The sequence below is a fragment of the Girardinichthys multiradiatus genome, chromosome 12 (genome assembly GCF_021462225.1).
Source record: "Girardinichthys multiradiatus isolate DD_20200921_A chromosome 12, DD_fGirMul_XY1, whole genome shotgun sequence".
In the NCBI taxonomy this organism is placed as follows: domain Eukaryota; kingdom Metazoa; phylum Chordata; class Actinopteri; order Cyprinodontiformes; family Goodeidae; genus Girardinichthys; species Girardinichthys multiradiatus.
This window is the reverse complement of record NC_061805.1, coordinates 16,945,243-16,958,653: the sequence shown is the minus strand read 5'-3', so window position 1 is coordinate 16,958,653 and position 13,411 is coordinate 16,945,243. Positions and strand designations below refer to the sequence as shown.

Here is a 13,411-nt window from a genome sequence, read left to right as displayed (position 1 = left end):
ACTGGTTCTGGATGACGGCTTCATAGCATCTTCCCGGTACTGTGTACCGGCGCAGAATCTTTTAGTGGTACGCAGTACCGGACCGTACCGGCTCACTTTCACCCCTGCTTTTAGGTTGGGAAAAATGACCAAGAATTTCCCTAAAGTCCGAGTTCCATGAGGGCAAGATGCAAGTCACCAACCTTGACCTCAAATCCTATGACTTGACATTTGTCTAAAACACAACGATAGAGACAGTAATAAAGTTTATCTGCAACTTTGGCTGTTTATTTGACATTAGAACTTCCCGTCATGTCTAATCTCTTTTTGGGTTTGACTGCATAAAATGGAGACACAGTGCCTTGGAAAAGTATTCATAATTTGAACTGTTTTTCATTGTGTCAAATTGCAGCCACACACACCAAAATATATTTTATAGGGATTTAATGTGATAAACACAAAATAGCACATAAGTGGAAAAGTGGAATAAAAAGGGTACATGATTTAGAAACATTTTCACAAATCAAAATCTGAAGTGTGCAACACTGCATCACCTTGAACACAAGTCCCACTGTGACACATGGTGGTGGCAGCCTCTTGCTGTGGGGATGCATTTTCTTCCCCAACAGTGGTTCAAAAACACATAAAATTCTGTGGTCGTAATGTGACAAGGTGCAGCAAAATTCGAGGGGTGTTGCTTTTTTCATTGAATGAGAAACAAATACAATCAAATACTAGATACAGGTAAAAATCTTGTAATGGAAATCAAAAGCGAGTGCTGCCCTCCTGATCAATACAGTAGGGAACTCAACAGGGGTGACAGATGTCAACATCCAGTCTCACGTTATTGACTTTGAAAGGCAATTCACGTTGCTTTTAAAACCTCTTAAGCCCCAAGACGTTTTGTGACATTTGTGCTCGAAATAACATGGCCAAATCAAATAGAGTTTGTAATTCCTGAGAAAAACTATTTAAGTAATTTCTGTGGATACCACACATGTTCACGTTTAACTAAGGGAACCTACAGTAATGAAAGTTAAATTCTTCCACCAGTACTGGGGGTTGGGTCTTAAGAGGTTGGACATTACAGGCAACATGCTTTGCATTTGCCTTGTAAATAGTTGACTTAAAAAAATGTGTTCTACTAAAAGCAACCCAACCAAATTACCACCAGTGGTACTGGTACCACAGTGTGAGAACAGTTGGTCAAAAGACATTATGAGTTATAACTGATCAATTGTAATTAACATGTAATACACAACAACAAATGATTGCTTAAGTTCTTTATTTAAAAGGAACAAACAAGCCAGGACTCCATATTTTGAGGAATTTACCTGTGAAACAACATCAGTGTATATATCATCAAGGATAAATCAGGAGTTGGAACCAAAAATCACTGCTAAGTAAGAACAACATACCATTCAGGGACAGCATAACTTTTAGAATAATTCTTTGGAAAAAAAAAAGCAACATATTTCGAAACTTTTCGACTGAACTCAAATGACTTTACAGGGATGAGTAGCACAACTAACGTTTACTCCACGAAGAACGTCTCACTTCTTTCTTCCACCTCTCTCCTTCAGGGCCAAATGAATTATTGAACCATTGGTCATGTTGTAATAAGCCAGCGAGTTTGAATCCTTGATGAATATTCCCTGTAAAACATACATGCATATGATGAATTAATAATGCCATGACTCAAATGAAATAAAATGTTCCAGTGAAGTTCGGAGGGAGGTTTACCTCATACTGTAACTTTTGTTTTCCAGCTGGCATGCCGGTTGCCTCGTGGATTTTGACTTTGATAACTGACACCTGTAAATGCATTTAATTTATTAACTCATAATTATGAAAAGAGCTCATCTACAGGCACACATTCGAAGTACAATATATGTTAACATACCTGGTCCGTAAGTGGGAGAGTGAAATTCAGCACTTGGCCATTTAGCTTCCATTCGGTCTTGTCCTGCATGTTGGGGACCTGTACTTTGACTGCCAGAGGACCCTGCACACAAGAAAAAAAAAACAAACAAAAAAAATTTTAATATGTATTTGTTACTATAAGCTAGGTGTTACAGAACTAAGCTGTAACGTGATTATTTCCATTACGACTAAAGCGTCATATATTACAGATGAACTTGACCAAGTTTCTCTAAAGTGCAGCAATAAACTGGGATCCTACAAATTTTCCATTTCAGGATTTCATATTTTTCCAGACACAAATGTGTAGATTTCTCCAGCATTTCTTAAACATTCTGGACATTTGAGCACAAAACATCTATAGATAAGCCCAAATAATTTTACCCTTGGAAAATGTATAATTAAAGTTATTATCATTCCACCAAGAATACTTTGATATGATCCCTGTCCCACTGGTGGAAAAAGCATCCCCAATGCATTATGTCTCCACCACTATGCTTAACCATGGGAATGCTGTTTTCATGGGGTTGAATGCTTGTCATTTTATGAGCCAAATGAAGGCTACATCATTGTAGCCAAACAGCAAAGGTTTTGCAAAGGCTTTTGTGTGCCTTACTCAGAGTAGTGGCTTCCCCATTAAGCTGTATCCATCTAATCCAGCAGTGTGCAGTGTCCACTGGACTGTCTGCCTTGAGAGGTTTCCACCGAAATGGCCCGCATTGTTCAGGGTGGGCTTGGTGGTGACGCCTGGGTTCCTTTTCCACCTTTCGCAACATCAGCCCAGCCAGTGCTGGTGTCGCTTTTGACTTGTTCACATCATTTGATAATTTCCACATGTGGCGCATTTTGTATTTTTTATTAATCCTTGTGCTATTGCCACTTGAAGACATTTAGACATGACCTTGTAGTCCATTCTTGAGTTGTGTAGGCAGAATATGCTGATGCAGGTCCTCACTGAGCACTTTTGTTTCAGCCATGACTTACCACACACCTACTGCAGAGAGCTGATGTTTTTCATCTGTTGAGTTAAAAGAAAAAGCTGTTCCCAATTAATCAGGTTCATTAGGATACACGGGGAGGACTATGTGGAATAGTTCGGGGCCTTGATTTCCCCCCCAAACTCTTACAATTTGAATGAACAATTATATAGATGCCTCTTACATAATCATACAGGTTTGGTTTTTTTAGCTGAAATCTATGGCACATTGTGGTATTTTGAAACGTCAATCTTTTCCATTCAGAAGAAACAATATCAACTTAAGAGTATTTTAAACATAAATCTGCAGGGGTATAAATATTTTTGGGCTCAAATGTACTAAGTTGGGTTATGTTTCTGTATGTTCCACAAGTCATGAAACCACTCGATGCTAAAGGTTTAAGATAAAGGTCTATTTCACTGCTTTTATTGACATCTGGACTAACACAGATCGATTCTTTTTCAAAATCTTTAAGACTTAGATTTCTTAAATCTGGACTGGAGTATCCTACAGATTACAGATTCTTTAAATCACAGCTTGTGATCTGTGAATTTTTGTAAAAATATTAAAAAAGAAAAAGGTCTCTGGGCTCAGCAGTGTCCCAGTTTTATTTGGCATTAAAAAAAAAAAGAAAAAAAAAACATTTAGGAATGCCAGGTCCGATTTAAAAAACTGAGCTGAAAGAGGGTCTTAAGACCAAAAACAGGAGTACAATTACCCACTTTTGTTTTGTTTTTATTCATAATGATTATTATTTATAATTTACCTACCTTTATCTAGAAGTGGAATCCAGACTGCAGGAACCCTAACCTTGCATAAAATATTACTGATACTAATGATACTTCAGTTATTGGTTTTTCTATCCCTTTATTTTACAGGTAGGGATGGGCGCTCAGCAGGTGTACTTATGGTATATTGCATTGAAAGGTGTACTTGTATAGCGCTTTATCAAGTCCCCAGAAACCCCAAAGCGCTTTACACTGCATTCAGTCATCCACACATTTATACACACAGTCACACACTAACAGTGGTGAGCTACATTGTAGCCACAGCTGCCCTGGGACAGACTGACAGAAGAAAGGCTGCCACACACAGGCGCCTCCGAACCCTGACCACCATCAGTAGGCAAGGCGGGTGAAGTGTCTTGCCCAAGGACACAACGACTGAGACAGACATAGCTGGGGCTCGAACCGGCAACCCACCGCTTACAGTCGCCCCTTATCAAGGTTTCAAATCGTGCATTGAATTCTGTACAGGTTATTTTGATTCCTTAGTTAAGATAAATAACCTTTTATTAATTATATGTAATTCGGTGTGATTCTATTCACCGTTACTCTAACATACCTTGTTTCGACGAAGGAACTCTTCTTCTGGGATGAGGTTGTCCTCCGTCTTCATCTTCTTGCTGACTGGCTCTTCCTCATGAGGAGGGGGTGGGTGGATGGGTGGTGCTGGAGCAGCGCTAGGTGGTTGTGGTATGGGAGGAGCAGGGACAAATGCTGGGAGAGGAGAGAGTTTGTTTTAATTGAAAGAAGAAACAAAAGAAGTGAGCAGTGAACATTTTTAAACAGTTCTGGGAAACCTTGATCTTACCAGTTGGAACAACCATAGGGGGTGGTCTGGGGGCCATCAGGTGGGGTGCTGGTGGCATAGGAACCACGTTGACACGAGGAGCAGGAATCATAGGTGGCATCTGTGTTATGACTTGCCCTGGCGCAAGACGTACTACAGGAGCTACAGGGGGCCTTGGAATCACAGGTACAGCAGACAACAGAGTGGTACGGACTGGAGGAGCCACCTGTTAAATAGCAAATTAAAGAGTAAAATGGTGCTCATGCACAATAAAAGTTTTGCCATCTCAGTTACTTGCAAAAATACTAGCATTCCCTAAAGTTTTCCATATTACGTTACCATGTTAGATTACAAATACAAATATCAATGTATGGCATGTGGACCATAACATACACTGACCAACACAAAGCTTCAAAAACAGAAGTGGAAGTAGAATCCTACATGCTTTACAGAACTGCATGGCTGGGATTCCTGTTCAGCGCCTCTGAATCAATAGTTTGTAGAACCACCTTTCAATGCAATTACAGCTAAAGGTTTGCAGATCTACAGACTGAAACTTTTGCCTATTCTTTGCAAAATACCTCTAGCTCAGTCAGTCTGGATGGAGAGAATCTGTGAACAGCAATTTTCAAGTCACAGATTCTCAATTGAATTTAGGTCTGGACTTTGACTGGACCACTACAACACATGAATATTCTCCAATCTAATCCAGGCGTGTCAAACTACAGCCCACGAGGACTACAACTTGTGTCCCTAGTCCAACACACCTAAATCAGATAACTGAATTATGTCCTTAGGATGCAGTCAAGTTCTGCAAAGTCCTGCTAATAACCTGATTATTTGATTCAGATGTGTTGAACCAGAGACACATCTAAAAGTTATGGGACATCAACGCCCTCAAGACTGGAGTTTAACATCCCAGATCTAAACCATTTCTTTGTAGCTTTGGCTCTATTTAGGGTTGTCGCCCTGCTTGCAAACTAATCTCCACTCCAGTCTCAACTCTGTTGCAGTGTCTAACAGGTTTTCTTCCAGGATAGTCCTTTTTTTAGTTCCATCAATGTTTTCATCATCTCTGTGCAGCTTCCCCATCCCTGCTGTAAAAAAAACCCCAAAAACATCCCACAGCATGATGCGGCCACTAACGTGATTAACATATAGCTAGAACAAAATGTTTTGTAAATTCTGATTTCAAGTGTTGTAAAACCAAATAGATGTTTATTGATCATTTTGACATCTTCAGAGGTTTGATTATTTTGTGGTGATTTCATTTTCAACAACATTTTTGAGATGTAATGCTACCTGACGTCCGAAGAACAGTCAACTATAGCCTAATAAGCTGGTAGATATTCAGCTTCCTTCCCCGGTCTTCATTAAGCTGTTTATTTAATAAGGTCTTGAAAAACATTTAAGGCCTTTGCAGAACAGCTGGACTCATGCACAGATTAAAACTACACGAAGGTAGACTCCATCTACTAATTAGGTGACTTCAGGAGGCAATTGGTAGCACTGGATTTTTTTTTTTGTAGGAGTATCAGAGCAAACTGGTCTGAATGCACATCACATCATTCAGATTTGTATGTTAAAAAACACCAGTTACACACTACTTTGTGTTGGCACTGTATTGATATGTTATTGTTGAATAGCAACTTACAGAGAGAGGTGGGCGTGGCACAGATGTGACAGGAGGACTAGGTTTATGCAGACTTGGTGCAGATGAGGGGATGGGAGGAGGATGATGAATATCGCTTGGCTTGCTTGGACCAATTTTCTCCTTAGTTTCATCCTCTCCCACCAGTCCTTTGGCCTTGTGAATGGCTTCAATCTGCTCTTGCAGAGTGATGTTAGCCTGGGCTGCCTGCTGTGTACGAGCCATGCTTCCTGAGTGACCATCCCAGGTAACCTGATGCATACAAACAAACAAATATGTAAAAACCACCAACGTTTCATTCATCTTTGAGGATTAAAACTGCGAAGACTTAACTTCACGTTTGAACCAATAACTATTCTTACCTTTTCTTCGGGTTTCTGAATTTCCTCTTCACCAATCTTCTTTCCGATGGCCGTCTCTTCCACACCAAAGATATCAGTACGCCTCTCCGCTAGCTGTTTCAAACTGCTCTCAATATCCAAACCGGGGGCGTAGACCTCATCCTCAGTCTGCCTGTCTCTGATGCTTCGGTCTCTCTGTTCAAGCCAGCGCGGATCCAGGAGGCCGATACGCATGTGCTCCTGCATCTTACTGGCTGGAATCTTCTCACCGGTAATTGGTGAAATAAGGTACTCATCTGGGGCTGCAACTGATGGCGGCGGCTTGGAAGCTGTAAGGACAAGAATACACAGGTTTGCTGAGTTTGAAGTCCAATAAGTTTTCTATCATCTTTATATCATTTTATCTCGCCAACAGAATTCGGTGTGTGGCTTCCTTCATGAATCTTATCTGTTTCCCAAGGATCTGTTCTGAGGCAGTTTTTATATATTGCATATATTAATAAGATGAAAGAATATCATTTTTACATTGATGACACTGTGATATATTCTGTTGCTTCCACACCTGATCCAACAATCCTTCAATGTCATTCAATAAAGTTCGTGATTAACTTCTTTCAAGCTTCCAATGGTCGCTACTCTACATGGCTCAGAGATTGAGTTAGTGTCTAAATGTAAATACCTTGGAATCTTGATTGGTTATTCACTCGTTAAAGTCTCACATCAAGCGGGTGGTTAAAATATTGAAGTTAAACCAGTTTCCCTTCTGCAGATTCAAGTCTTGCCATTCTTTTGAGCACGGACGGGCAATTGTCGCACTAATTACTGTTATTGTGAAATGTTTTTATTGTTCTAAGAATTTTGATTTATCATGTGGACAATAAACTATACATGTTTACAAACTTCAAAACCAAAAATCTCTTTCAACTGTGGGTTGCACAAGAGCAGGAAAAACATCAATATCAGAGCTCCAGAAAAAAAGCGGCATCAGTGTTTGGGAGGCTTTGTAGTGATGTGCATTTATAGCCAGACAATCTCTTGCCAAAATAACTGCAATTAGGTTTTTATCTTTACTTTTAACGTTATTACCACTAATATTGTGATAAACCATAACATTCATTTTGCCCATTCTTCCTTTTGAGACTAATAAAATAAAAGACTTACATCTGGTACTGTTATGTCTTGATTAATTATGGAAATGTAATTTATGATAATGCTTTTCAGTGCTTAAAGCTGTGGTCCGCAAGATTTAATTGTTAAAATAATTTAAGAAATGCCTAAATTGACTATCTGACCATGTTCTATGATTATTATAATTATTTTGTTTTTACCTCTTTAGAAGAAACGTTGCCAACTCTCTGTCAGTTTTTGAGCCCTTGTAGATCCTCCATCTTCTAAAAGCATCTCCACTGTAAATTCTACTAGAAAGTTGTAAATGTCTCACGGCAAGTTTAGCGAAGGACTTTACACTGTCTAAACTTCCTTTGAGAAGTAGAAAAGGGCTGAGGAATTAGTAACTATGGTCTTTGTTTGTCTGTCTTCGTTGAGTCTCCTAGCTGGGCCTCTCCCGTTTCTTGAACACTGCTGCACAAACAGGTTGACTGATACCTCCCTCCAGACAAATATGCAACTCTATCTACAGTAATATTTTTGACAGATTACCTAATGTACATCATATAACAATGACAGTCTAACTTAAGCATTTCCTAAATTATTTTAACAAATAAATCTCACAGACAACAGCTTTAAATGCTCTTCCCACACTGTAACATGGAGCTAAGAGGTTCATCACAAACTTTAAAACTCTGACTCATCCTTTTATGTTGTATTCTTGTGTTGGAGCATCTGCTTTGTCTGTGAGAGGATCAACCTACTGGCATATACTCATTTATAAAGCTATTTCCGACCTTCAGATAAAAATCCCACACCCTCCTTTGAGTTTTCTTTGCTCGCTCACAAATAGTCAAATATTATGGCCCTCACTCTTGAAAACCATTCCAACATTAACTACATTTGAAGGAACTCAACTTACTGATAGTTTAGATAAAAGTTAATAAATAAATGCTCAGATATCTGTATGTTGATGTTTTAATTCATGGTTCTGTTTGATTGAACTGTTGCATGTCATTTGACTTTTTTATTTAGCTTTTAGTGATCTTTGATCTTAAGGATTTTCTAAAAACCTTGTGTGTGTGTTGTTGTATTTTAGTGCGGTTTTCAGCTGCTGTCATTTTAGTCTGGACACCCTTGTAACGGATTCGAAATCTCAATGGGTCTTTCCTGGTAAATTAAAGTAGAAACAGGTTTAATAAATGTTACCTTTGGGGTCGTAGTCCTTGCGAATAATAACCTGTGCTGGAGCTGGAGGCAGCGGCGGTGGCATTGGGTTATCTGGTGGCAATGGAACCTTCATGCCTTCCTCTTCTTCATCAGATCCCTGAAGAACAACAAGTTAAATGCCGTTAAAGTAGATATTTAACATTTACTATCTTTTCAAGTCCTGCAATAGCAACATGGACTATTTATGGAAATGAAAATAAAAATCTACAAATCATTCTATTATATCTAAAATAGGTCCAAATTAGCTTGTTCATAATTTCTCTGCTAAATTCTTACCTCATCCATGTCTTGGACTTGAGTGTCTTGATCAGGTTGCGAAGGCTGGCCATCAGCCCGTTTCTCTCGTTCATCCTCTTCATCCTCACTCTCAACCTCCATCTCCACCTCCTCACTTTCTCCATATTTCTCATAGCGCTCCTGGATCAGGATGCGAGCGCCAAGCTCCTCTGGTGTTGTAGGTGGAGGGAAATGGCCTTGAAGGAACAAATAATTCAATAAAGTTAAATAACTAATTTTTCAGCTTGTATGTATAAACACATTGTGAATGTACTACCTTGTTCATTGGGCTGGAAATCCACCGTCTCCACTACCACAAAATCATGCCAGTCGATTTGAGCGTAAGCAACCCGCTCCTTCTCCCTCTCCTCTTCCTCCTTCTTTCTCTCACGCTCCTGGTATTTTGCCCACTCAACACGGTATCTCACCTGATGTTTGAACCCAAATACAGATGATTAACTTGAGAAATCGGCTTTGATTTGTTTTTCTTTTGTCAGGCAACAGTTTAAGAAATTACCTGGTCCATAACTTCCTTTGGGTTCACAGCCTCTTTTTTAAGTTTGATTAAGAGGCCTTTGGGAGGGATCAGAATCTAAAAGATCAATAGTTTAGAAATACAGTTAGCATTACTACAACACCACAGACCAACAAGAGAATCTGATTCAAGCTGAACCTTTTAGGTCACCTTTGTGTACTGCTCCACCAATTTGGTGAAATAGTTGAAGAGGCTGTGCTGTGGGCGCAGAAAGTCAAACTGGTAGTTCCTCTGTTCCTTCTGCATGAGTTGGGTGAGAAACTGCCGTCCGTTGCGAGCAACAAACTGGGCAGTGAGCTTCACAACATCCAGATCAAATGCAGAGATTGACGGAGGATCCGCAATGAATTCAAACTCGGGGGGTGGCTCTTTTGGGATTACGGTCTCCTGAATCACCTGCGACTGCACCTACAAACAAACAAAGTAATTCATCATCAAAAAACAAAACTACTCGATTACAAGAAAACAAAAAGTGAATATAGAGTAAATGTGACACCTTTTGAGGAAGCTGCTGGGACTGCTGCAAGGCTTGTTGCTGCATGACCTTAGGTACTGCTGCAGATGGTTCTTGTGCTTTGCCCTCTTTAAATTCATTGACCTTGTGGCGGTAGTAAGCATGGTAGGGATCGTTGGGATTGAGGAAATTAAATTTAGGATTGTTGATCTCATTCTGACGGATTCTTGCTTCAAACTCTGGTCCATTCCTGTGAAATAATAAGAAAAAAATACATAATAAAAGAAAACCCATTTTGGATTGTAGCTGCACTGCACATAAATGTCAAATGCAGAATAACTAACCTGGCAACAAAACTAGCCGTTTTGTCGACGATGTTTCGGACCTCTGGAGGCGGGTATATGATGCCAACAATGGGCTTAGTGGCTGGGGTCTCTTCTGCGGCTCCATCATTCTGCTGATAGGATTCACAACTGTTAACCAGTTCATAATGTACAACTGCAGAACTAAACACTTTATAAAACAACTTAAAAGAAAAAACTACTACAAAAGAGATTTGTTTTTATTTAATACATCACAACTAATGTATAGAAAAGTAAACTTTACCAAAAGTCAAATTTCGAGAATGTTATTACCATTAATTCTTTAATGAGTGATGGAAAAGTGTGGATTACACATTTTCTGTTTTAAATTCACAGACAATTTGAGGCTTACATTTACAAATATCTCATATGATTTCAGAAAAATTTTGCCATGAAAGAACGAAGGTTTTGTGTTATTTAGTAATATAGTTTTTAATGGGGTTTGGGCTTTAGCATCAGTGTGGTGAAGCTGCATTGAAAGGTCAAAATCTTTGAATAAAACCAATTTTATCCTCTGAATCACAGCAACCCATAATAGAAATCCAACTGTAGGTCTGATTTCAGCTAGTAACTCAGAAATCCACATCAGCATCAGATATTCACTTTCACAAAATTATCGAGATACGAGTTGCTTATGTTAAGATACCGAAATAACTCAATATTGTTTTGATGTTTTAACTGTTCTTCAATTTCATGATGAGATTTTGATTTCATTTTGCAACATTCATGGTTGGAGTTTTTCATGACCTTCAGCTTGTTGTAATTACAGTTTTATTATCTCATTTTCTTGAAACAAAATCTTCAGCTTGTTTATGGCTAAATCACAGTCTATTTGATTTTAAACTAATTTTGATGGGAAAAGATTTATTATTGTACTATCTTAATAAAACAATATCTCAATTACCATTTTTGATGAGTTTCATTATCCCAATATCATCTTGAAATAATGCCATTTGACCTATGCTGGTTTTCTTTAAGTTTGTCCTTTAGTTCCTACCCATCTCCTGTAATATCTTGTGTGCTTCAGGACTGTCCTAGGACCCCTACTCTTCATCATTTGGCAATACTGTTTGTGAGATTAACATTCATTTTCTTTGTATGTGGATGACACTCAGCTTATCCAGTAAACCAGATTCTGTACTGGCACCCTCTTCCTCCACCTCTTGTTTGAACTGAGCTCCTTCTTATAGAAACAAAACAAGTATTATCCAAAACAGACAGTTTTTCCTCTAACCATTGACAGCTCCACAGCCTTCCCCTCACCTCTAGTTAAGAGTCTGGGTGACATCCTTGATAGCTCCTCATCTTTCACCTCTCACATTAATATCACTCAGTCTATATATTTTCATCTATACATTAATGGTCTCTCTCCCTCTCTTTACCCTCACTCAAATTTGTCAATTCTTGACAAAAACTTTGTCACGTCCTGTACTGATTATTGCAACTCTCATCTTTTTAAAGTCCCTCACAAATCCCAACATAAGCGTCTAACAGTCCAGAACTCATCTGCTCGTTTCGTCACCAGAACTTCTTCATTTGACATCACCCCAGTTCCACAGCAGCTCTACTAAATCCAGGTCAAATTCAAAGTCCAATTCAGAATACTTCGGTTTACATTCAAGATCCGCCCCCACTTTTCTCTTCCTCCAGACATCCGTAACAGTGTCACTCCTCCAGTGTTTAAATCCAGACATAAAACCAGCCTGTTCAAGACTGCTTATTCCTTGCGATTGCACTGTTCCATATCACTTATCTGATCTGGTTTATTGTTGTTGTATTTTGTTTTGATTTGATTTTTAAAATGACCTTGAGTGTTATGAAAGGCACTTGTAAATAAAATGTATTATTATTATTATTATTGTTGTTGTTACATATGGGAAAACATGGTACGGGTTCTTTGATCGAGATAACACTTTTGAATCCCAACACAAATTACTGGAATTACAAGATTATACCCATCAAATCATATGTCCCTAACTTGTATTTGATTGCTGGTGGCTGATGTATTTTAGGTCTTTTCAATGAGAAAGATTTTATTTTGTATTTGTCCTGCTAATAATTGGAAAACAGGCCAATTGTAATCTCTGGATGTTCTGTTTCTGAATCTCTAATATTTAAATCAACTCAGCTTTCATGGCATTGATGTTACCAACTCGTTGTATTTTATAATAATCACCATAGACCAGCATTACTGTTACAGATAACCCAGAAGTGAGTGTCATGACTGGGCTTAACAAAAGAACCGCTTATTTTGGAACCATTACCACGACTTAAATTATTAGGTTTTGTTTCTTGATGGTAAGATGCTCAACTCTTGATCTTGAGAAGAAACAATCTTGGATTCCATATATCAATTAGACAAAATCAATCTAAAAACTTTTTTTACTTTTTAAACAAATTTTATTTACAAAGTATAAATGTTACTATGGAAACTTGAACACATAGAAAAGTCTGCAAAGGCTATTTGGTTACACTTTAACAGTTTTTAATACTAATCCATAATTGAAAAGTGTTACATTCAAGGTCTAAGTCGAGTACTGCGTATTAAACGAGAGCGTCCAAGCTAACATGCTAATTAATTAATCTAGCATGTTCAACAAAGGCCGCTACTTGTTTTAAAACCTAAACACACAGTTAGACACATAAAAACATTTTCTACAGTAAGAGCTTCGGTAAAACCCCACAGTGTCCTCCAGTCATGTCGGTAGGCCCACCGTTACCATTAGCTAAGCTGCGGAGTTACCTTGTTGTTGGACTCCGGCTGAACTATCTGGACGGGCCCGGGCGGCATGGCTGCGTCTTCACCGCTGGAAACAGAAAGCTACCTGACAACAGACATCCACAAAGACACGTAAACATAAACCGAACGCAATTTAATAATTCAAGGTATTTTAAAAATGCAATTAACTAAAGCTAAACTGCCTAACTCATAATACTCACCGAGGTTCGACTTCGTTGGCTTAATGGAGATTTATTACTTCCGGGGGGGGGGGACCGTAGTGCATTA

At 38.7% G+C, this 13,411-nt stretch overlaps 1 protein-coding gene across 2 annotated transcripts; it reads right to left on the bottom strand.

Moving 5' to 3' along the window:
- Window positions 1-1,247: 1,247 nt before the first annotated feature.
- Window positions 1,248-13,395, bottom strand: sf3a1 (splicing factor 3a, subunit 1). Of its 2 annotated transcripts, none has more exons than XM_047381810.1 (16): window positions 13,345-13,395; window positions 13,148-13,229; window positions 10,387-10,499; window positions 10,085-10,292; window positions 9,739-9,996; window positions 9,571-9,645; window positions 9,331-9,481; window positions 9,054-9,250; window positions 8,757-8,874; window positions 6,462-6,769; window positions 6,103-6,351; window positions 4,470-4,674; window positions 4,221-4,375; window positions 1,883-1,984; window positions 1,723-1,794; window positions 1,248-1,634 (listed from the first exon to the last, which is right to left on the bottom strand). In XM_047381810.1, the coding sequence occupies exons 2-16, from the start codon at window positions 13,193-13,195 to the stop codon at window positions 1,533-1,535; spliced, it is 2,361 nt and encodes a 786-aa protein (XP_047237766.1). In that variant the 5' UTR covers window positions 13,196-13,229; window positions 13,345-13,395; the 3' UTR covers window positions 1,248-1,532. The 2 variants fall into 2 exon arrangements, with proteins under 2 accessions (XP_047237766.1, XP_047237767.1); XM_047381811.1 differs by having other exon boundaries at window positions 10,387-10,496.
- Between the last annotated feature and the right edge of the window lie 16 nt (window positions 13,396-13,411).

Excerpts from the sequence above, each read along its gene's own strand:
- sf3a1 (XM_047381810.1), bottom strand. The coding sequence starts at position 13,195 with ATGCCGCCCGGGCCCGTCCAGATAGTTCAGCCGGAGTCCAACAACAAG. Across the intron at positions 10,500-13,147 it reads AGCCGGAGTCCAACAACAAG|CAGAATGATGGAGCCGCAGA; the intron begins GTAACTCCGCAG and ends GAATCCTATCAG. Across the intron at positions 4,376-4,469 it reads CCCTATGGTTGTTCCAACTG|CATTTGTCCCTGCTCCTCCC; the intron begins GTAAGATCAAGG and ends CTCCTCTCCCAG.